This window comes from Styela clava, chromosome 15 (assembly GCF_964204865.1).
Source record: "Styela clava chromosome 15, kaStyClav1.hap1.2, whole genome shotgun sequence".
Classification (NCBI taxonomy): Eukaryota; Metazoa; Chordata; class Ascidiacea; order Stolidobranchia; family Styelidae; genus Styela; species Styela clava.
In genome coordinates, this window is record NC_135264.1 from 16,261,612 (window position 1) to 16,285,460 (window position 23,849).

The 23,849-nt window shown below is 38.1% G+C and overlaps 2 protein-coding genes across 2 annotated transcripts; both read right to left on the minus strand.

Moving 5' to 3' along the window:
- Positions 1-4,168: 4,168 nt before the first annotated feature.
- LOC144432390 (protein unc-45 homolog B-like) lies at positions 4,169-19,777 on the minus strand. The gene is made up of 19 exons (XM_078120422.1): positions 18,689-19,777; positions 18,362-18,398; positions 17,688-17,863; positions 16,706-16,966; positions 16,323-16,497; positions 15,416-15,589; positions 14,845-15,019; positions 14,201-14,363; positions 13,279-13,377; positions 12,607-12,743; positions 12,032-12,152; positions 11,215-11,379; positions 10,607-10,734; positions 10,041-10,221; positions 9,417-9,532; positions 8,449-8,566; positions 7,590-7,745; positions 6,803-6,933; positions 4,169-5,851 (listed from the first exon to the last, which is right to left on the minus strand). Exons 1-19 carry the CDS (start codon positions 18,866-18,868, stop codon positions 5,716-5,718), a joined length of 2,829 nt encoding a protein of 942 aa, XP_077976548.1. The 5' UTR covers positions 18,869-19,777; the 3' UTR covers positions 4,169-5,715.
- A 2-nt stretch (positions 19,778-19,779) lies between these two features.
- On the minus strand, positions 19,780-20,157 carry LOC144411852 (thioredoxin domain-containing protein 17-like). The gene has a single exon (XM_078109475.1). The coding sequence runs from the start codon at positions 20,155-20,157 to the stop codon at positions 19,780-19,782; it is 378 nt and encodes a 125-aa protein (XP_077965601.1).
- Between the last annotated feature and the right edge of the window lie 3,692 nt (positions 20,158-23,849).

Below are 23,849 nucleotides of genomic sequence, written 5' to 3' on the forward strand. Positions count from 1 at the left end.
TAATCTCTAATACTTATCTCTCGAGTGTTGCAATTTTTATTTTATTTTTTTATAAGTTCAGCTTTTTGTGAAATAAATTACCGGATTACGTCTGTGTATTCGTGATGGTGCGGTGGCGCACCCGGTTAGGCGCACGAATGTTGCGCCGCAGGCTAGAAGGTTCGAATCCACCTACGATCGGGTAAAGTGCCCACCGATAGCAAAGGCACGAGGAATCGCTCGACTCGAAAAATAAAATAACCCCCGCCTTTTTTATTGTTGTTATTATGACAAATTTCATAAAAAGGCGACCCTTTGGCGTCACATCGCACTGACTCTGCAGGATCATTGGAGTTTGGGGAGTTGCATTTGAATGGCAACTACCCCGAGTCCCGTACATCAACGCCCCTCCAAGACCACGGAGCAAGCTCCGTCGGCCAAAGTAGGGGTCGTCTTCATCGGCAACTCGGACACGGGCTTGAACCCATGTCCAGGGGAACACCTCCCCCGCGTCATTGTCAGTGCGCCACACCGGCCGCCGAAGTTGATGTGCTAATCTCTAATACTTATCTCTCGAGTGTTGCAATTTTTTTTTTTTTCATAAGTTCAGCTTTTTGTGAAATAAATACCCGGATTACATCTCTGTATTCGTGATGGTGCGGTGGCGCACCCGGTTAGGCGCTCGAATGTTGCGCCGTAGGCTGGAAGGTTCGAATCCACCCGCGCTCGTGTAAAGTCCCCACCGATAGCAAAGTCACGAGGAATCGCTTGACTCGAAAAATGAAATAACCCCGTCTTTTATTGTTGTTATTATGACAAATTTCATAAAAGGCGACCCTCTGGCGTCACATCGCACTGACTCTGCGGGATCATTGGAGTTTGGGGAGTTGCATTTGAATGGCAACTACCCCGAGTTCCGTACATCGACGCCCCTCCAAGACCACGGAGCAAGCCCCGTCGGCCAAAGTAGGAGTCGTCTTCATCGGCAACTCGGACACGGGCTTGAACCCATGTCCAGGGGAACACCTCCCCCGCGTCATTGTCAGTGCGCCACACCGGCCGCCGAATTGATGTGCTAATCTCTAATACTTATCTCTCGAGTGTTGCAATTTTATTTTTTTTTTTTATAAGTTCAGCTTTTTGTGAAATAAATTACCGGATTACGTCTCTGTATTCGTGATGGTGCGGTGGCGCACCCGGTTAGGCGCACGAATGTTGCGCTGCAGGCTAGAAGGTTCGAATCCACCTACGATCGGGTAAAGTGCCCACCGATAGCAAAGGCACGAGGAATCGCTCGACTCGAAAAATAAAATAATCCCCGCCTTTTTTATTGTTGTTATTATGACAAATTTCATAAAAAGGCGACCCTTTGGCGTCACATCGCACTGACTCTGCAGGATCATTGGAGTTTGGGGAGTTGCATTTGAATGGCAACTACCCCGAGTTCCGTACATCAACGCCCCTCCAAGACCACGGAGCAAGCCCCGTCGGCCAAAGTAGAGGTCGTCTTCATCGGCAACTCGGACACGGGCTTGAACCCATGTCCAGGGGAACACCTCCCCCGCGTCATTGTCAGTGCGCCACACCGGCCGCCGAAGTTGATGTGCTAATCTCTAATACTTATCTCTCGAGTGTTGCAATTTTTTTTTTTTCATAAGTTCAGCTTTTTGTGAAATAAATACCCGGATTACATCTCTGCATCCGTGATGGTGCGGTGGCGCACCCGGTTAGGCGCGCGAATGTTGCGCCGTAGGCTGGAAGGTTCGAATCCACGCACGCTCGTGTAAAGTGCCCACCGATAGCAAAGTCACGAGGAATTGCTTGACTCGAAAAATGAAATAACCCCGTCTTTTATTGTTGTTATTATGACAAATTTCATAAAAGGCGACCCTCTGGCGTCACATCGCAGGGTCACATCGCACTGACTCTGCGGGATCATTGGAGTTTGGGGAGTTGCATTTGAATGGCAACTACCCCGAGTTCCGTACATCGACGCCCCTCCAAGACCACGGAGCAAGCCCCGTCGGCCAAAGTAGGAGTTGTCTTCATCGGCAACTCGGACACGGGCTTGAACCCATGTCCAGGGGAACACCTCCCCCGCGTCTTTGTCAGTGCGCCACACCGGCCGCCGAAGTTGATGTGCTAATCTCTAATACTTATCTCTCGAGTGTTGCAATTTTATTTTATTTTTTTTAAAAGTTCAGCTTTTTGTGAAATAAGTATCCGGATTACATCTCTGTATTCGAGATGGTGCGGTGGCGCATCCGGGTAAGCGCGTGAATGTTGCGCCGCAGGCTTGAAGGTTCGAATCCACCTACGATCGGGTAAATTTCTCACCGATAGCAAAAGCACGAGGAATCGCTCGACTCGAAAAATGAAATAACACCGCCTTTTTATTGTTGTTATTATGACAATTTTCATAAAAAGGCGACCCTCTGGCGTCACATCGCACTGACTCTGTAGGATCATTGGAGTTTGGGGAGTTGCATTTGAATGGCAACTACCCCGAGTTCCGTACATCAACGCCCCTCCAAGACCACAGAGCAAGCCCCGTCGGCCAAAGTAGAGGTCGTCTTCATCGGCAACTCGGACATGGGCTTGAACCCATGTCCAGGGAACACCTCCCCCGCGTCATTGTCAGTGCGCCACACCGGCCGCCGAAGTTAATGTTCTAATCTCTAATACTTATCTCTCGACTACTCCAAAACAACTAAGAAAAAGAGAGTGGACGGGCTGGTATTGAACTCGAACCGCAGGCCCACCTCGCTGGCGACGCACTATCCGCGCCATACCGGCCGCGCGAACATACCTTCTAATCTCTAATACTTATCTCTCGATTACCCCAAGAACTGAAAATAAGACAACGTCTGGGACCGGCATTGAACTCTGGTATCAAACTCGAACTTCGGGATTAGATAGCTGGCTACTGATTAACTTTGCCACATCGGCCAATGGATTACGCGCTCAATTTTCTAATACTTATCCCCTGACTACTCCAAAACAACTAAAAAAAATCGCACACGGCTGGTATTGAACTCGAACGATTGGTTTTCGCATCTGACAACGGATTGTCCGCACCACACCGTCGGCAGGTCATCTCGCTCACATTTCCAATACTTGTATCTTGATTATACTTTAAATCAACTAAAATAAGAGCGCGTGGGTCTGGTATTGAACTCGAACAGCAAGATCAGTTCACGATCGACGAACCGCCTGAGCCACGCCGGATCGCAATGGTATGCGTCTTTGTTGATCTACTTGCTTCTATCATTTCAACACTTCACGTAATAGCTTCATGTAATATTCTAATTGGCTTAGATTCAACCAATCACAAAATTGCAAAATCACGTGACATGCGCGTTGCCTTAACGGACATGCAGTTGCCATGCGCGGAATTTTCATGTTTTTGAGCGTTGCCAGATTGCTAGAATCCGTTTTCAAAAATATCTGGCAACAGTCAGTTTTCAAGAAATCTTGCGCATGGCAAGTAGATGGCCGGTAATCTACTGCGCAAGTTGAGAAATTTTGAATTAGCCAATCAGATTCAAGTATTTTCTTGCGCATGGCAAATAGTTGGTAGATGAACTTCCGGTTATGATGTCCGTCTGCGCATGGCAAGAAGGTGGCAGATGCCATTCTGCGCCGACCACGTGACTTGGGATTCGAGATATGATTGGCTGCCATTTTGACGTCGTAGAATCCAGACAAGATTCTTACCTTGCCCTATTTATCAAGGATATTTCTGTTCTATTCTCAAAATGGCGCCATTATCCACGTGACTTGGGATTCGAGATATGATTGGCTGCCATTTTGACATCGTAGAATCCAGACAAGATTCTTACCTTGCCCTATTTATCAAGGATATTTCTGTTCTGTTCTCAAAATGGCGCCATTATGCAGCTCTACTTTACTAAGTGAAGTTAATTTCTGAATTGTGCGCTTCCTAACTCATTTTCCCTATGATGAGCCGTCTCAACAACATTCGTAGGGTGGTTAGTGTAACTAAAGGTCGTTAGCGCTTTTGTCCTCAAATTCGTAGCTGATAAAAGTGAAAGCTATTATTCCCCCTATCCGACAGGGACGCTCGAGGTCGTGGTTTGCTAGATGATTAGGCCGTCATATCGGCTCGCCTCTCCCCCGGGAGAAATACGAAAATTCCACCGTACCTTATAATTTTTTAACACCAAAATTTATCTGAAATAGCATAATTTAATACTCGAATGCAAATTTTATACAAATAATTGTGAAAAAACGAGCAAAATGACAAAAAATCAAGCAAAAAAATTCAATCGTGATGTGATAATAAAACATTGCCACAAGAATTATAGGCACTCTAGGGTGAAGAAAATATTAGAGATTAATTAAGTGGGGGGTCTAATAAGAAAATAAGAGTCTAATAAGAAAATTTCTATGTATGATACAAAAATGCCCTTTTTTCACATTTCAAAAGTGCCATGGCAGGGGAAGGCACGGAGTTTGTGAGTTGGAGCCGGGTGTGGATTCTTTTGGCTCCACATGAGCCCTAACTTTGCTAAGATATGAACTTATTCTACTTGTGTGAGAATTTCCATTACCGTTGAATGCGAGTTGGAGGCAACATTTTATCTTTGACTGCACCAGGGCATACACATAGCCAGGTAATAGCCGAGGAGAGAGGGGGGGATCTGAAATTTTTATTTTCCTGGTTAGATCTCCCGCCGAAATATGCCTAAGTGTAATTTCGAAATAGTCTTTAGGGTCTAATGAGCATTTCAAACTACGAAAAACTGATGAGTTTTTTTACATTTTAAAAGGAAAGGAGCTAACAAGCCCCACATGAGCCCAAACTTTGTTGAGAGATGAACCTATTACCAAATGAGTGCACGCAAGCTTTAAGAAAAATATAACAAAGAAAAGAATGAAGACTGAACATATAAACAGAGAAAAACATAATGATAAAGAGTCCATCAGTAATCCGCAATCAAAATATTTGACATGGATAAATACTTTTTTTAACAAATATGAATTTCATTTGGAAAATACAATATTTGAACTTTTAAAAGTTTAGAGAAACACGACATATGATTTTTAAATTACTTGCACTGTTAAACTGACCAACATCTGATGAAATATGATATGATAAACAACTTTCTATAAGAAGAATTTCATTTGGAAAAAATTCGGTATCTTCAATGGTAATAAAAGAAGTCAAATTTGCAAACAATTGCAATTAATTCTAGTTCTGGAAATTCCACAATTCGATCACATCTATTACATTCATTACATCAATGATTTTCACATTTTACAGTTTAAAATTTCTCTTTTAAAAAACTCTTTCTGCGAGATTCAAGAGTACCAACTGAGTCGTTGCTATCCCTGTATTCAATTCTTTTTAAACAATATTAAACAATTAAAGAACGCTCTAAGCTAGTATATGCAAATGATTCTTTGTTTTTAAAATTTAATTTAGAGTTTGGCGTTGGAGTTGAAAGTAAATTTCCCTCAAGACCCAAGGCCCTGCTGGCAAAGTACTAGTCATAAAATCAAACTCACAAGCATTAAGTTCTCAGCAAACTTTCAAAGAAGGACTAACATATATATATAAGACTATCAAAGTTAGCTAACATACTTATATGATTGTTTCAAAAATTTATTTCTTCAGAGTTCGGGACTGGAGTCTAAACTTTTCACACAACCCAAAATTGATTGTAAATTTTGTCTGGACTTCAAGGCCAATGTTGCGAAAAAATACTTTCTTTATTTTTCATTTTCTGTAGACTGAATGAATTTATCATTTTCCAGTTGTTTCAGCGCTTTCAGTGCAATTTCTTTCAATTTCTTCTTGTTTTCATCCTCTGACTTTGAGTGTACGATCAAGATTTCAAGTATATTGCTGAAAAAGGATGAAAAAAGAATTAAAGATAAGAACTGGAACATGAATTCTATATTTTGACAGAGGTCGGGCTTAATCACATGGCTTCTCGTCCGGTTATCGTGTCGAGTATTGGATTCCTAGCGCATGGACTTGATGGTAGAGAAATCCGTAATCGACCAGCGGTGAGTAAGCCACCCAAGGTTGTAAAGATTTTACATATTTATCTCGGGGCAGAGGAGAGCTGATAACACAGCCTAATCATATGGCGAACAATGACCTCTTGTCGGGTTGACAGTCCATGTCCAGTATTGAATTCGTTAGCCGGTTATTTTCTATGTTTTCAGATGCATGGACTTGATGGTAGAGGAAGCAGTAACCGACCAGCGGATAAGAATTTACATATTCATCCTGGGGGAATGGAAAGCTGATAAGACAGCTTAACCATATAGCGAACCACGGCCTCTCGTCCAGTTACCATTCCATGTCGGGTATGGGATTAATTGGTTTGCTGTATTTGTTTTCAAACTTGATGGTGGTGGAAGCAGTAACCAACCAGTGATTATGTGAATCCCCCTACGGCATCGAGGAGTCCAGCAGTCCTCTCGCACATAACCATCCCTACATGGGATTTAAACTGCAAAGCCAGGCAGAGTAATCAGAAGTGCGGTGGCGAGCGTATTCCCAACGCTTAGCACAATGAGCTACATGGCCAACCACCCTATAACGACGAAAAATACAACAATCCTCTCACATTTGAATTCGAACCAGGGAAGTCATACAAGGTAACCAGAGTTTTGCAATCGCCAGCTCTACTTCACAAACACCAAAATATACTGATATAGGATTTTTGCAGTGGGGGGTGGGGGGGATAAACAGCACTGAACGGATATCCAACAATTTAATCTAACTTTTACATTTTTATGCAGAAAAAAATTTTCAGCCAACGTGAATGAATAAATGGAAACATACCTCTCAGCGATTTGTTCGGCAGATTTTTTGCATGCCGCCACTACATTATGTACAATGACGCAGCCTCGAACAGCAACTTCAATATTTTCACTCAAACATGTCATCGACAGATTGTCAATCCAGGCTTTTGTCTGAAATGAAGAATATTTATGCATGATGAAAGAGAATTAAATAGTTTTAAAAGAGGCAAAAAGGGGACTTCCATATGACTTGGTATCAGCTGTATATTTGGCAGTCCAGAAGTGTGTGTACCCACATGAAGGTAAGTAATTTTGTTCGTCTACTTTACATCAAGTTGTGTAAAGTGACTGAAACCTATGGGCCTATTCACTTGGCTAACACAGACAGTCCCGGAACTTGTAATAGAACTAAAATAAGAAAAATTGGAATAAAATTATGACTCAACCCTAACTTGGTACACACACTACAGTATCGTATATTCTATCTATCTTCTTTCAGAGGTAATCAGTATATTATTTTATCACCATCGTGTGAAATACACTTTGAACAAAAAATACCAAGGCATTTCATTGGGGGGGAAGAAAAAGCAATATCACTATCGAGCAGCGACACCTGTCTATCAGTAATCAGGAGAAAAAAAAGTCAAACATAATTCAAAGTTTTGAGCACTACACTTTGTAATAAAAGTAGTAAAAAGTACTGATAGAAGGGTCTCAAACAACCATTGTCTTCATTTTCGTAGACAAAATTAAGAAATTTATGTTCTGTTTTTAGGGGGACACATGTAGAATATCCAGCTGCAAGCGGTCAAAATTTCCAACGTTACCTGGTCTTTAATCTTCTTACAAATTTCTTCTTTATTCGAAGTAAGAATTCCGAGAGCACCAGCTGCAGCGAGTCTCGTCTGCTCATCGTCTTCAGCGAGGAGTAAAACTAAAATTTTCAAACGATCGTGCCCCCCCTTTGCCATCATTTCTTGAAACTGAAAAAAAAAGTTGAAAAATTAAGTTTTGGGAACAAATTTTGGTGCTCCCAAAGTATGCGAACCAAGATGGCGGACATCGAAACGTAACATGGGTAACAGGTTAGGGTTAGGCGATAATTTTTTTCCAATTTTCCTTATTTTAGTCCTATTATCAGTTTGAAGACTAGCCAAGAGCCTCCCGTAGTATTTATACCTAAAATTATGGCCTAACTCTAACCTAGTACACATATTACATTCCGATGTCCGCCATCTTGTTTCGCATACTTTGGGAGCCCCCAAATTTTTATATTGGTTTTTGGATGACAAAACATCGACCATGAACTGAAGTTCTCACAAAGTCCTATTGCTCAGAGGACCCCAAGAGACCTCTTGTTGAGAACCAAGAAGACTACAGACTTTTCATGAACTCCTAGCGACTGTCTTTGTCATTTAAAGTGAAGGCTTAAAATCTATCAAAAGTATAGCAGTGAGACTGTCTGTGTAAACCAAAGTTATTCAATCTGGGAGTCGCTGTAATATCTTTCTTGACACTAAATATCTTAAAACGATGAAAAAAATTCATGAACACTGGTCTAGTTCTGCGATTTCTTAAATAATTCTTTTTTCGACTGTACTGGCAGAAACAATGTTGGAAAGCCACTGATCTTGAGTCTTGGTTTAAGTAAAAATGGAAAACATAAAATATAATTTAGAAACTTACATCAGGGCTCATGCACATGTTACACATTGTTTCTGTTGCAGCTCTTCTGATCATCTCGTGTTCTTCTAACATGTATGTTTCAATATCGTACGTCATTTTTGCATGAACGATACGGCGCCTGGAAATACGAAATGAAGGAGTTTAGTTATTTCATGAATATCATCTATAAGTCTGTGTATTATATGCCAAACAGAGCCTTCAGCTCTCTTAAGGCAGTTGTCCTGAACCTACGAAGGCTTGGACTGGGTGCCATTCACAATGGAGTCATAGCTATGTTTCGAAAAATCCAGGGTTGGTGTTCTACAAAGAGACCCCCTAAGGAGGTTGATTGTAACTTTCGCCCTACTCCTCAGTCCTCAGTTCTGCCATTGGGCATAGACTAGACCAGTGGTCGGGAACCCATGGCTCTTTTGGTGACGGCATATGGCTCCCAGAAAAATTTAAAATCTAATATAAAATCTAATTTGGTCAAATTTGCCAAAGTGTTTTGAGAAAGCGCGCCCAAGGCATGTCTATGTTTTGTAAGAGAATTACCAGTGTGGCGTTGTGACAAAACTAGGGGAACTGGAACATATTTTGTGACATCACAAAGCGATAGAGTCGCGGAACAATAGAGAAAAGCTTTTCATTCATTTTTACGTACTGGTTACAGTATTTGTCATATTTAGATTTAGCATAGCTAGTTTTTAAAATACTACGGAGATGCCTAAACAAAAGAAGGGTGATGAGTATCGTAGATTTCAACTTGTACCGCATGTGAGCAGCCGTTCAAGGCCCTCAGCGACAACATGCAGTAGCATCAGAAGTCACAATAAATGCATATTGACATTGTATGCGTTGACTTTTTGAGTAAAAATCAGGCCTGATTAAGTGAAAAAATGCTATATGGCTCGTACGGAAAAACAATCGAAAATAAGCATCCTTGGCCTTAAATTAGCCATGTTAAAACAAGCAAAGACTTTACTTACCTATGTGTTTCATCTATCGCAGATAAGTTTGTCAAGGCCATGAATGCTTCAAAATTTTGGATTCCGGCACATTCTGGATGCATCAACTCTTTCAATGCTTTCACACATTCGAGAGACTGAAAATTTAAAAAAGGAAAATGTAATTAATAGATATCGTATTAGTTTAACCAAAGGTCACAAGTCCTGAATGGTTGAAACATAATCTAGAGCAGGGCTGTTTAACCTTGGATTCAAGTATCAAATAAATTTTCATCATTTTCATTATCTAAGCCAGGGCTTCCCCAAACTTTTAAGATCGCGACCCCTTCCAATATACTGAAATTTATCGCAACCCCAGTTCTGAAAAACGAACCACTTTTCAGGTATTGCTATCAAAGTCGGGATTGTCATGCAAGGATGTCCTATGTTTTCTCTTAAAATCGTTAGAATTATGTTTCGCACTAGTTTCAATAATTGGGTTTCAAATAAAAAGTCTAAAAAAGTACAACAGATATAGTACTCTGTGTGAAATTGGTGTATTCTTTGCGACCCCTAAAATTCATTGCACCCTCCTGTGAGGTCATGACCCCTACTTTGGGAAGCTCCGAGCTAGGCAAACACACCCACAAAATCATTTTCACTTACTCTTTGTCCTGGGAAAGCTATTACAGGATTCTGAGTGATAATAAGTTTAGCAATAGCTTGTGCCGCAAGTCGTTTTCCTTTGGTTGTTCCTTCCTTTGCAAGTGGGAGTAAAACTCTACCAGCCCCTGCGGCCACTGCTGCCCCTCTGTTTGCCTCATTCTCAACCCCAGCATGGAAAACTCTGAAAAAAAAAGATTTTTAATTGATTTATTTATACTCTTTAACCATTTGGGGAAATGTGTTCTAAATTGTGTTTTAAATTGAGATTAAAAGGACATAGCTAAAACATCAAAATTTGGTTTTAGTTTAGCTGTGGCAACATTAGACAGGCCAGTTTGAAATACCCAGCGGGCCGGATTTGGCCTGCAGGCTGTAATTTGCTCATGTCAGTTATAACGTGTGCATAAATGGGTGAATAATATCAGTAACACGATACCGAATATAAAGTTGCAAAAATTTCCTCCTATGGAAAACAAAATTCCGTCTTAACTGGGACACACTGCATCAGTGCATGCTCGTTCAGTGTCCAGTCAGTAAAAACACTTCATAAAAAACCTGATCCTCACCTGCAGAGTAATTCCTTGCTTGTGTCAGTCAATATAGCGGCATCCGTATTGGCAAGAGCGACAAGGGCTGGGATCATTCCGGCTTCTACAAGCTTGTCCACACGTTTGACAACAAATTCTCGCTTATCCTGGGTAGGGAAAGGAAATTGTAAATTAGGTTTAAGTAAGTCACGGTTTTGAAAACTACAGGGCCAAGCTTAAGAGCCATAGAAAGGTCGGGAGGTCACAACAACTCTTTCCTAAGTGCCTATTGCGGTGACTACATTAGTTTTAAAGCAAATAATCATTAATTTTTAAACGTGGAGGATAAAATACTCAATGAAAAGGCATTGTAAGTCAAATTAGTTATTTCCATAAAAAAGCAGGATGCCACAAGTGGTAATAGTCTATGATCATAAAAGTTTGAAAAGCAAAGCATACTTGTGTTATATGGATACAAACTATGGAGGTTACAAGGGGAGAGGATCTGACTTGTACATTGAAATTGGCTTTTCTGGGGAAGTCTGACTTAGGCCAGACAATCATTGAAGGAATGCATTTGTTTTAGTGTGCAACAAGACTCTAAATAAAGCAAATAAAACAGATGTACTGTACAAATAAAATCTCACCTTTTCATGTTCCTCTGGTATATGATGCTTGGCATACTTAGCTAATTCAATCATCTCTGGGGTGACTTCTTCTCCTTTATCATATGTGTTCGTTATATTCACTAAACAACTCACAACGCCGTACATTACTGTCTTGTCTTTGGTTCGAGAGAGTTCAAACAAAGCCTGAAAAATGATAATTCGTTAATAATGGAATATTAAGTTAATAAAACTGAAAAGGAGATCTTTCCAATTCCCCAAAGATAGCCAATTTATAACAATATCTTTTATTATGTATAAAACATATTGCTTATTTTATTTTAAGTTCAAAAGTTTAAACGAAGTCTAGATAAGAGAAATATTTTGTGTATTTATTTAATTTAAAAAACAAAATGTTTCTAAACGTTGAATACAGAAAAGGTAGGTCTGTCCCATTCCAAAAACTTAGTAAGAAGTCAATTAACTCAATTTTGTCATATAGAATAAAAATATTAAAACTCAATGGCGTCCTCCACCGTCCAACAGGAACAAAATATTTGGCTTACTATTCTCGTACCCAACATGGCCTAGTAACCAGATGATAGATTCATTACGTGAATAAGACACCTTATCATCTTTTCTCTACCCCAGTGGCTCTGAAACTTTTTAAAACTGCGCCCCCTTTTTAGAATAAGTCTCGCGCCCCACCTCAAAAATACCACCTAATAAGGCGAGAAAATATTTTTATTTTTAATTGGCTCCATGCCCCCTCAAAAAAAATTTTTCCCCCCCTCATGGGGTGCCCCACCCTTTAGGAACCACTGCTCTACCTGAAGATAAATATAGAAACTACTCTAACCTTTAAAGCGTCAGGATCCTCACAGATCATTTCTTTGACGTCTGCATCCAACGTTAAAAATGATAAACCTTCTGCCGACCATTTGCGAAGATCAAAATCTTTAGCTGGATTTGTTAAAAATCTGAAAATAATCAAAAACAAATATTAAACTTCAATTGTGTTTAACAATTTTGGGTCCAGACCAAATGGATATCATTACAACTAGAACAATGACTCTCAAATTGTGGGAGATGCCAGAGCGGCATATACAATTTTTTGAAGAAAGGTGGAGCTAACTAAAAATTTTGGAAATTTACATCTCTTCATTATTCACATGTAGTTTTAACGTGTTTATGTATGTTTATGTACGTTTCATCCATGTATTTTCAACGTGTTTTTTGAATAAAACATACTTTTGCCTTACTAGCTATTATTTGTAGCTTATTGTTAATTAGTTATTTTTGAGGTGGGGCAAAACTTGACGAATTCTAAAAAGAGGCTCAAAAAGTTTGAAAACCATTGCCCCAGAACAACAAAATTTCTCTCTGGTCGGGGAAACATGGCCCTACTTTAAATATTTTACAAACGATACCTACTTTTTGCATTGTTTTGCAAGCTTTACCGTTGAACCATCAGCAAATGATTTCATACTGACATCAGTGCCGTGAGAAGATCCCAGTTTACACAAACCAACGAGAGCTCGGACACGAACTGCATCAGAAGACTTTGGCTCCTAGAAATCAAAAAAAATGTTATTTTATATATTGTCTATTGATGCCTCTTTGGAAATAGCGAAGTTCTGTGAAAACAACATTTATACACTTTGACAATATTTGACATACGCTTCATTGTTGAAATAAATTTCAGAGTGATGTTTCTTCACCACTTGTAAAGGGGGGTGGGGAGAGGAAAGCACCCCCATCTTCTTCTACATAACTTAAATCTAGTGCAATGCATTATGTAATTTTTGAATGGTGCTTCAGTTATTATAAAGCATCCAGGTTCCCAGTTTCGACTTTCGACATTGTATATTTTATTACAAGTTTTCAAATTCCAAATAATTCCTAAAATCAAGAATTTGTAATATCTAAAAAATCAATTTCAAATCATTCCGAATATTTAATATGCAATTAAAATTAATACTGTAATTAAAAATAATATAGAATTCAGTATCCCAATTTAAATATTCCAGAATATTCTAGGATAGTAAATTTGAATTATACTGAACTGTGCTTGACTAATTTTTTATTCAAATGAGAGTGGCTAACCTTGTATAATTGTTTCAATAACGTCACTCCATTCTCAATAACAAACAATGCTCTGTTTTTCTTTGATGATGAACTGATGACGGCTTCCACTGCTGCAACCTGGAAGAAAATATTAATAAGTGAATTTTCGTAATAGGCTGAGGAATCAGGGAAATAAAATAATTTTGGCTAAGACTTAAGAGTAAAGAAACATTTTGATTCGACTCCAATTCAGTCTTCCCCATAAACGGATACGAATGCTTATCAAATATATTATTGTTTTCCACCGAAACTTTCAACTTTTATATTACAATTGAGAGTTTAAATTCCTGAATCGGGAGAATTCAGAATAGCAACGAATATCCCCATCTTTTTCTGCAAAGGTGACGTAACGCTCTTTCAGAAGAGCGCTTGGAATTTCGTTTCTTTGTAACACGTGTTCATCGAAGCGATAAGAGTGTGAAATGTTCTCTCAAAATTTTTTGAAATTTCTCTCTTCTTACCGGTGTAGTAAATAAGCCTTTTAAAGAGATATGGCGTGTTCCTTGTACGTATGGTTAACTGGTCATTACATATTATAAAATGGTACAAAAAGTCGATTGTATACAGCGGAAAAAAAGGGTTAAAAAACAAGAATCCAAGAATTTCTTATTCACTTCTACAGAAATGAATAAAATTTATTTAACTTTTCTGTTTATGTATGATTGCACGTTGTACCCAGAAGTTTTAGTGATACAAAAAGCTTATGTTCTCTTTAGAATATATTTAAATGACTTGTATTCTGTTTTTCTTGAGCCAACCTGCATCGTTAGGCTCACATATGAGCTTCAAACCCACCGGGAGGAACTTTAAAATGCTGTTAGTTCACCTAGACTTTTTACTATGGAAAGATCGAAACTTAAGAATGTTCTTAGGGTAACTGGTATCATCAAAAGTACTATACCTGTGCAGCTTCCTCTTCTGCGCCTGTCATGGCTACCATGGTCTCCATAACACCTTTGATACCAAGAACTTTGTGACCGCAGTCGTGAGGTCCCTGGAGAAGGCAGGTTATGATGGATAAAGCTCTCATGCTTGCTGTCATGTTGGATTCCCCGAACAATGATCTGGAAATACATTTTATAAATAATTACTTTGAGGCTTGGCGGTGTGACGCACCGTGCTAAGCGTTAGGAATATGCTCACTACCACACGTCTGATTACCCTGCATGGGTTCGCAGTTTCAAATCTCATAATCTCATGCGGAGATGGTTATGTGCAAGAGGATTGCTGGACTCGCCGTCATAGGGTCTGTTACTGTTACCGCTGGTCTGTTATTAATATGGCATCCTCTATCATGAAGTCCATGCTAACAAATCCCATACCAGACATGTAATGGTAACCGGACGAGAGGCCGTGGTTCGCAATATAATTAAGCTGTCTTATCACCTTTTCTCCTCCTACAGGTAAATATGTAAATCCTATCCTATGTATAGGAAATAGTCGGGGAAACACTTGCATAGATCACCAAAGCCACTTCAAGTCTTGGAAAAAGGTAACTCAATTCTAACTATAGTCGAGTCTGCCCAAACACTGGTCGCTACCCACCTGACATATTCAATTGTCTTGTCATTCCATGTTTCGCGTGCTCTATCGCCACCTAAATCATCGTATAACTTCGACAAAGCGACGGAACAATTCAGTCTTGTGTTTTCCGTCATTCTGAACGGTGATATCTTTAAATTGTAACCATAACTTGCTACATTCATGATTGCGTCTACACCTACAAAAAAAGAGGGAATTTTGTAGAAGCTACTGGGGAATACCCCTCCCTAATCATTTTATACAGTATTACACAAGGAGGTGTCAGACTAGCCATAGGGGAATCCCCCCCCCCACTCACCTCCGTAGTCATTTCGTTTAGATTTACAAATAAAATTTATAGGAGTATTGGAGAATACCCCTTCCTATTCAGCAATAGACAACAATGGTTAATCCCCCACCTTAGTAATTTCATACAGCACCACTGGAAATACCCTTCCTAGTCATTTATTAATACAGTATTGTGCCGAGACAATGGGGAATACCCCTCCCTATTCATTCCATATAGTATTGTGCGAGGAATTTTGAGACAGGGGTAATACCCTTCACATTTATGTATAAATTTTTTGTCACTTACCTCCGATGTCCAAAAACTTCAAAGTCCTAACATCACTTCCGTAAGTTTGTTCGCGTCTCGGAATATTTTTTGCGATCAACGAAATACAATTATCTCGACCTTCTGCGGATACTTCTATGTTCGTCAACATTTTCTGCAGCATAATCATGACACTGAGAAGATCTTTAGCAAAATCTGAGAAGAAATGCAAAGAATTTACAATGAGTAAGGTAGAGGAATTCCAGCCCCACCTGGATTTGCAGGCCCGAGCCCGAAGCAAACCCGAAGTTTCATATTTTATTTAGGAGTTCTTCCCACACATAGTCCACATAGTTTTAGTATATATTTTTTATAAACATTTATTTATTTAAAAAGAAGTCAGCGATAGAGAATCCCGATCCAAACATAATGATTGACATTTCAGGCCAGGGCTTGATCTTAGCTCTAGTGCAGAAGTGTTAAAGAGGGGGGGGGTAAGCATGAAATCCACTGATATCTAATAATATATAAGGAGCTTCTAACATTTTGAAAAACCACAATCTTTTCAGTCGGCATCGTCTACCAATTTTAATACCCCGGCCACAGTAGGGTGGGGGAATGGAATTTGAACCCCAAATGCAAAACCTGACAACATAGTCAAGGCAAAAGCTTTCAACTGTCAGGCTACAACGGCCCGCACTGCATTGAGATTAAATATACATAGGAGAAATTAGTTATAAATATAATATTAGGAAAACATGTTGTTAATCTTCATTTTTATAGCATTTTAAAGGTCAAACTCATTAAACATACAATAACTTCTATATGCATTGTTAAACTTTAAATTTGAAATATATTTGGTATTCAATATTTGAATATATATTTTTATGATGTATTGACTCTCTCTATAGGTGAGCGTTAATCCTGTCAATAAATCTTTTCAACCTACCAGCTCTGAGAGCATTTTCTTTCCCTCTGTGTTCTATCTTGTCCTCTCCTTGCAAAGCGTCGATGATTGATTGAAGAAGATGCATTGCAGCGGTAGAAAGCTCATCGTTGCCATTTAGTGATCCCATACAATGACAGATCCTTTCGATTCCAACTTCTCGGAGAATAACGAGAGACTGTAAAATGTGAATAAAATATTTAGCTTTTTAGAAATTTGAAATTATTGCTTTTCGTAACCCCCTCCTCCAGCTCTGAGATTTTACTCATAAACGCCTCATACCCTTCGACAGCACATTCACTTTTGTATTGAAACTCCAAAAAATTATGGCCCTTGCTCTGACAGCATATCAAACTCCCTTCAAAGCCCTGCACAAAATTACTTACCCTAGCCTGGTGGCCATTGCACAGTCCCGACATTGTTCTAATTCCGGCCAGCTTCACATCATTGCTTTTCGAGTCTGTAAGTTCCGCAAGAGCACTCGGACCACCTTCACGGAATATTCGTTCTGCTCCAGCCTCGTCTCGCGATAAGAAAACTAAATTTTCTGCAGCTTTTTTCTTTTTGTCTTCGTCTTCCAAACTTGAGTCGAACAAAATCTTGAACATTTGATTGACTCGATTTTCTGTTGAACGCTCCTCAAACATCTAAAAAATTATTTTTATTTAAATTTTTTCCATTTAGCTCCAGTGTCTCTTGAAGCATAAATATCTTTTACAACAGTGGTTTTCAAACAGTAGGGCACGCCCCCCAAGAGGGGCGTAGACAATTTTTTGAGGGGGCGTAGAGCTAATTACGAATAAACATATTTGTTAGATTTGATCTTGCCCGCTTTATTTGTTTTCAAAACTTTTCATTTATTTCATTATTTACGTTCCATCCATGTATTTTCAACGTGTTTTTCGAATAACCTTTCACCTTACTATCTGTTATTTGTAGCTTATTGTTAGCTAGTTGTTTATGAGGTGGGTCGCGAGACTTGACAAATTCTAAAAAAAGGGCTTGAAAGTTTGAGAACCACTATTTAAAAAGATCCAACCAGGGTGTGAGAAATTAGTAATACCGGAACAAAAAGACTTCGGTTTTTCAAAAATTGTAACTTTCAAATATCATTATATATCAGGACTTACAGTTTAATATACAATATTCAAGTAACCTTCATCATAATAAGATTAGGAAAATTGGGGAAAGCAAAGGATTCACATATGTTTTCTGGAGAACAGAAAAGCTGACAAGACAACCTAATCATATGCTAAACCACGACCTCTCATCTGGTTACCAGTCCATTTCAGGTAGAGGTTTAGCCAGTCATTTTTTCCTTGGAAATAAAAAACTGCAAATCGAAACGACTAAAGTGACTACACTAACCTTAACCTCCATCAGAGTTCTCAAATTTCCACAAACTGAAACAAACATTTTGTTCTTTGGTTCCATTTGCACAAGTCTGCGAGCATCTACATAGGCTGCGTTGAGTTGGCCCAGGTTTTCTAAAGCTTGGACTCGACGAAATAAAGCCTTCGTATCAGAAGGACAGATATTCAGTGCTGAATTAAAATGAAGAAGTTTCAGATTAACAAGAAATAAGATGGGTCACTGGAAGTATTTTTAAATATCTATCCTTGGAAGAAAAAGGTTACTAATTTAATCAGATAATATTCATATTAAATGAGTTATGTGTATGTGTTATGCATAAATAATAATTGATAATGTTATCGAGAATCGTCTAAGGGCTGAGGGTGATAATGCAGATTTCAATGGCACAACTGGTAGTATGGTGTGATGAGGCTTCTTTTTTTTAGGCGAATGGGTAAGCTAAAATAGTTCAATAAAGTTAGATAACTGTCATCTGAAAAAATCAGATAGACTGAATAAATTTCTATGTCTGTCATCCAATCATCTGATCAAGTCTGGGTGGTGATGAGTCTGGTATCAGAAAGTTGAACAAAAAACTAAGCGACGGACTCATGGCAATTATATAAAAACGAAACAGTAATGATGCTAGTTTAGAATCGAAGCTTAAAATAATGAAAATGATATCTTACCACTGGTAGAGTCTTTCAAAGCCTCCTGATAATCTTTCTGTAAAAATATATTGAAATTTGAATAAAATAATCATGAAAGAAATTGTTGTCATGCCAAGCGGTTTATTTCTATAAGCGGATACAATAATTGTGTGAACGTGTGTATAAGTATAATTGCTATATCCACTATATTTCTGAAATCAAGATTCCCGGCCATAGGAAATCAAGATTCAAGGCCATAGGAAATCCAAGATCAGTGACATAAGTAAGCATAAAGTCAGAGACTTTACAAATTTACAAACTAAAGTTTTTCAGACAATTGAAAATTATAAAAGTAAGAATCCTTACTGTTTTCAGATGACATGCAGCACGGTTCTTATACAAAGGCAGTTGATCAGCTTTTTTGTCTGCTCGAGATAACGCCAATGTATAAAGTTTTAAGGCTTCTTTATATTCCTCGGATTTAAAATGCTTATTACCCATCTCCTTGAGTTCTGCTGGACCACTGGTCGATATATCATTTGCCATTTTTGAAAGTTGTTGATAAGTAAAACTAATATAATAGAAATCTAAATTAAATGATAAATCAATAGAATAAAAGGCATAATGTGTGTGATACCAAATGATCAAATTAATAACGTAATGAAACGACAAATTTAAATACAATTCTAACCCTGCATTCAGCTGTAATCATTGTAGCATGACTGACCAGAATAATCTCATCTTGATATGAAAACGGCATTATTTTTGAATTTACACTTTTCGAGGAAGCAAAGTTTGAAACATATCAAAGGGTTGTCCAGCAGGACGAATTAGCAGCATTGGCTCAATTGTGTATGTATGAGATTATTCCGACCAGTGGCACCAAACCTAATAAAATTGTATTAGTAAAATCAAAGGTATGGCAAAACTGTTATCAAGAGACGACTAACAGATTAACATACAATAAAGATGGCAAGTTGAATTAAATACAATATGAAAAATTATGCATATTATCAACTTATATAATCATCGAATAGAGCAAGTTTATAATATAACTGAATAAGACCTTGATCTAAACAAGAGTGTAGGCTACTGCTATTGCATGAACAACCTTATTTGATTGCTACTAGTATTTTAATTGTTATGAGTTAGGATACAGATGAAACTTTAAGACATTTTTAAATCAAAAACTGGATTTAATGACATGTTATTACTGTATTCAGTATTAGTAAGAATAGATATAGAAGTGCACACAATTTTTTGAAATATTTTCCCAAAGCAAGTTTGCACACACTCTCTCGGAAATTAAGAAGGCATTGAACTGAATAAATGGGCAAAAATTATTGCCAGTGGATGTAAATTCTCAAATAATGTTAAGTCAATTGCACTTTTAATTAAACAGATTTGAAAATTGAACCTCATTGTTCTTGATCAATTTAATTAAGGGATGCCAGATTTCAGTCTTCAAACATCATGTTGATCATATCTGGATTGAATAGTTGGTCTTCAACTAGCTTCTTTGGCTCTCCCCACTTCAACAAAGTTGGCACCCCTGACAGCTTCAATTTTGGATGCACTCTGAAATCATTAGTCTTGTTTTTCCAGTAATCCCTTTGCCCGACATGACAATGTACAAAAACAGCCCCTTCTGGCATATTCGGCAAACATTTTTCGATCACAGGGTCCGCTTTAACACAATCTGGACACCAGTTTTTTCCACTTTGCGGGTCAACCGACCCAGAAAATAGACAATAAATCTCTTTTTTCTGTTCCTCCAGCTCTGAGATTTTACTCATAAACGCCTCATATCCTTCAACAGCAATTTGATTGGCCATTTTCAAAGAAAATGCACAAAATAATAAGACAATACTGCGTGTACTCCCAAAATTGTAAAACAGATAAATTACGAACAATTTGGTTTCACTACATTGCGCACGTGAACAGCTGCAACCAGTCATGCGTAACAATACTTATTTGGTATGTTATACTACGTCATATGAATCTATTCGAACTATCGTACGTAACTTTCTGACAGATTGACATATGACCCGGGGGAAAAAACTATTTCGTCAAATATCACCATTTGATTTGCTTAAAATTTCATCTAAATCAGCTTATATTTTTCCGAACCAATCCTAGTGGCAAGAGCTATGCCTTCTATTACGCTAATCGGCCTTAGTTTTAGTTTAGTATTTACTAGTTGTTCTAACTTGTAAAGCGTGGCTGAACATCTGAACATCATTGCTTCGGCCCCGACCGATCGAGACAAAGTCTACCCATCAAAATGTTTGCCCAATGGCCCTTATGCGTAACAAACTGCAGCGAGTATAACCCTCCATTCACTACGAGAGCACTATACGGTACTTCTGACGTTGGGCACCAAGATGTCACACAACTTGAACCCCAACCTGGTACAAAACCTGAGTTCAGGCTGTGAGCCTACTTGGTGCGCATACTTGAGGGGGTCCTACTATCAGTACTATTCTAATATTCCAATGATAATCTGTAGAAGCTAAAAAACACCAAAACAAAACCCTTCCGCTTTACTGTTGTTCTAAGATCAAAAACTGTCGAAGATTTGTAAATCTAAGATATGTTACGAAAAGAACATACAAAATTATATGCGTACGAGCTGCTATCGGCTACCTTTCTCATAACTAACTATATAAAAACTTATCAAGCTTCGACCTTTTATAAGAATTCACTATCGAAAAGGGCCGTAAAAATTGCAAATTTTCGCACGACAAATCAAACGCGCATAGAAAGGCTTCCAGCATCTTCTTTCGCAGTTTCCTCTGATGCAATTTACGATACCATAAAGTGCAATATAGCCGATGCGATGAAACACAGACGCAGCTGTCAATGCGAAGATACCAGCTGATAGCAACTGAAGATTCGAGAATATATCTGTATGACAATAAACTGACAAAATTGGTACAATACTTGCTATAAACTTGAAATTCGTTTATTCATCGGGAAACTTATTATTTTGAGTACATTTTGTTTGACGAAATTCGATTTGGAATTTGGTTTTAACCATTGAGGTGTATATATATAACACCTCAATAGCTTTAAAACCTATCATATAATTTACTACTTTCCGCATGGTGGCGTTTATGAGTTGTTTTATCAATGCAATAATTTACGACATGCAAACGATTGTTTGGCCTTGAAATTTGCTGCCTTTACGGTGGGTACATATAACAAACAAAAAACAGTTATCTTTTAATTGATTTTAGTTTCCATATTAAATCTGATATAACAAACAAATTGTGAGAATAAATACGAATTAGCCGGGTAAAATACCATTTGTTTGTTCGCTTTGGTTGGGCTTCTGTCATGGATAAGCCGATGTTGGATTCCGGGGCGCCATGGAGTGTTGACTATAAATACGCTCTCCTTCGCCATTCGTACGCAAGCATCTTTAACCTTGACATAGTTAGCTATTTTTCATGCACGATCCGTGATATGATTAGCCGCATTTTTATATTGTCCGATCACCATTTTTCGGGACTCCCTTAGTGTGTGTACCGGGTTAGGGTTAGGCAATAATTTTATTCCCATTTTTCATATTTTAGTTTTATTAAAAATTCGGGTACTGTTTGTGTTAGTTAAGTGAATATACCCCCTGTCTATAGGCTTCAGTCCCTTTACACAACTTGCTAAAAGTAGGCGTAAAGTAGGCGAACAAAATTACTTACCTTCATATTTGTACACACACTTCTGGAGAGCCCATTTTTCTCCTTCACGAAAATCCTATCTATGCAATTTTGAACATTTTGATCGTAGATAAAAAAAATATCAGAAATGTGCTTTTCTCGCACAAAGCAGAACAATATCACATTTCTGAACATATTTTGACAAAAAATGGCAAACTAAAATACTTCAAAATCAAACGTGCAAATGATTCTGAAATCGATACCTAACTTGGCGCCGAAGCTCGTCACGCCATTGCTAGAAACTTGGCATTGACCCTAATGTCTGAAGCCATTTCATGGTTTATCTTACCCGTAACCTTTGACCCCTGACCTTTACAGTCTACTCTTTATTTACTTAAGTAAATCATGCATGGCGCTCTTAACCCCAGTTTCGCTAAGTAGTCCCACCAAGTGAAATGTACACAAAGAGGTCGTCTCCAGTGCAACCCTTGTTTTCTAAGCCCGTAATCCCTTAAGCATACTCGATGAAGGTTACTGCGTTATTTGATGCATTTGGCTTCCGTTAGCGGTGTTGAATTTAGCAACGACCGTCAAGAACGTTTGGTTTTTGTTTTTGATTAATTTTCCTATTTTTACTGCTAGTTATTCAAAACTGAAATCAATTTGGTGTAGTCTCAACCGTGCAGGGTATTTTCGAGCTTGGTTTTTGTCAATAAGATTCTCCTATAACAATATTATCATCAGTTTTTAAATTTAAATCGAACACTTGAACACATCAAAAATATTGAACTTCATATCTGTGGTTATTTAAGCTTTTGAAAACTTAAATGAATAATATTTCGAGTCGATTGTGTTAGATATTCAATTGTTAACTATTAAAAAACGGTTATCCTGTTCATTCTGGGCAAAGGCATATTTGTATATATTTTTAATTTTGCTTTAATTAACTTTGTTGTGCCCGTTTGCCTGGATGGCTAATAAAAAACGATTTGATGGATTGACTGATTGAATTTGGTCATATATATAGCCTTAATCGTTGAGGGGTATTGAAAAAATAAATTGCACACCCGGGTATTCTAATAATAATTTCGGTACAATATTGTAAGTTATTTCTTTTTGGATCTACTCGACGTTCAGATGAGCATTATTAAATATTTACTGCGATGAAATTAAAATCTATCGTGAGCTCAATTTTACCTGAGGTATTGGTAATGAATAGGGAGCCAACATAATTTTTCTTCTTCTTCTCATTTTCCATGTTTTTTCCAATTTTTTACAATTTTTAGAAATTAAATGAAGGATTTTCGTTAACAGTATGAGATTTCGATTACACAAAAACATAAACCCCAGACAAACTCACATTTAATTTATTTCTTGATCTATTCGATGCTATCAATTTTGTTCATATTTATCCACTGTAATACTTTTCCATCCAGTTAATCCTTGCTAAAATGTTTAAGCAGTCGGGTCATAAGTTCGTACTAAGTTTTTGTTCAAAATCGAAAGCTACCTAAAGTGGATTTTAGGATTATTTTTAATCCGTTCAGTCAATAAACGGTCGTATTTGAAGATTATGGCTAATGATTTTCAGCCTAACGATTTTCAAAGTATTTGAAACAGCAGCTTCACGATAATTCGTTAATTATTTTTAATATACAAGTCCGAAGGGTATTGAAGACTCGTCTTTTTGAGGTCTATATGAGCACAGGGGCATAACCTATGGTTGCGGATCGAACACCCAGAAATGCTAAATGATAAAGTTTTATTTTAACTCATATGTTTGGTCCCTTGTACATACTAAGAATAGGGATTTCTAATGTGTACCCTTCAGATACGAATTAGGCTATTAAGCTATTTAAATTCCAGTG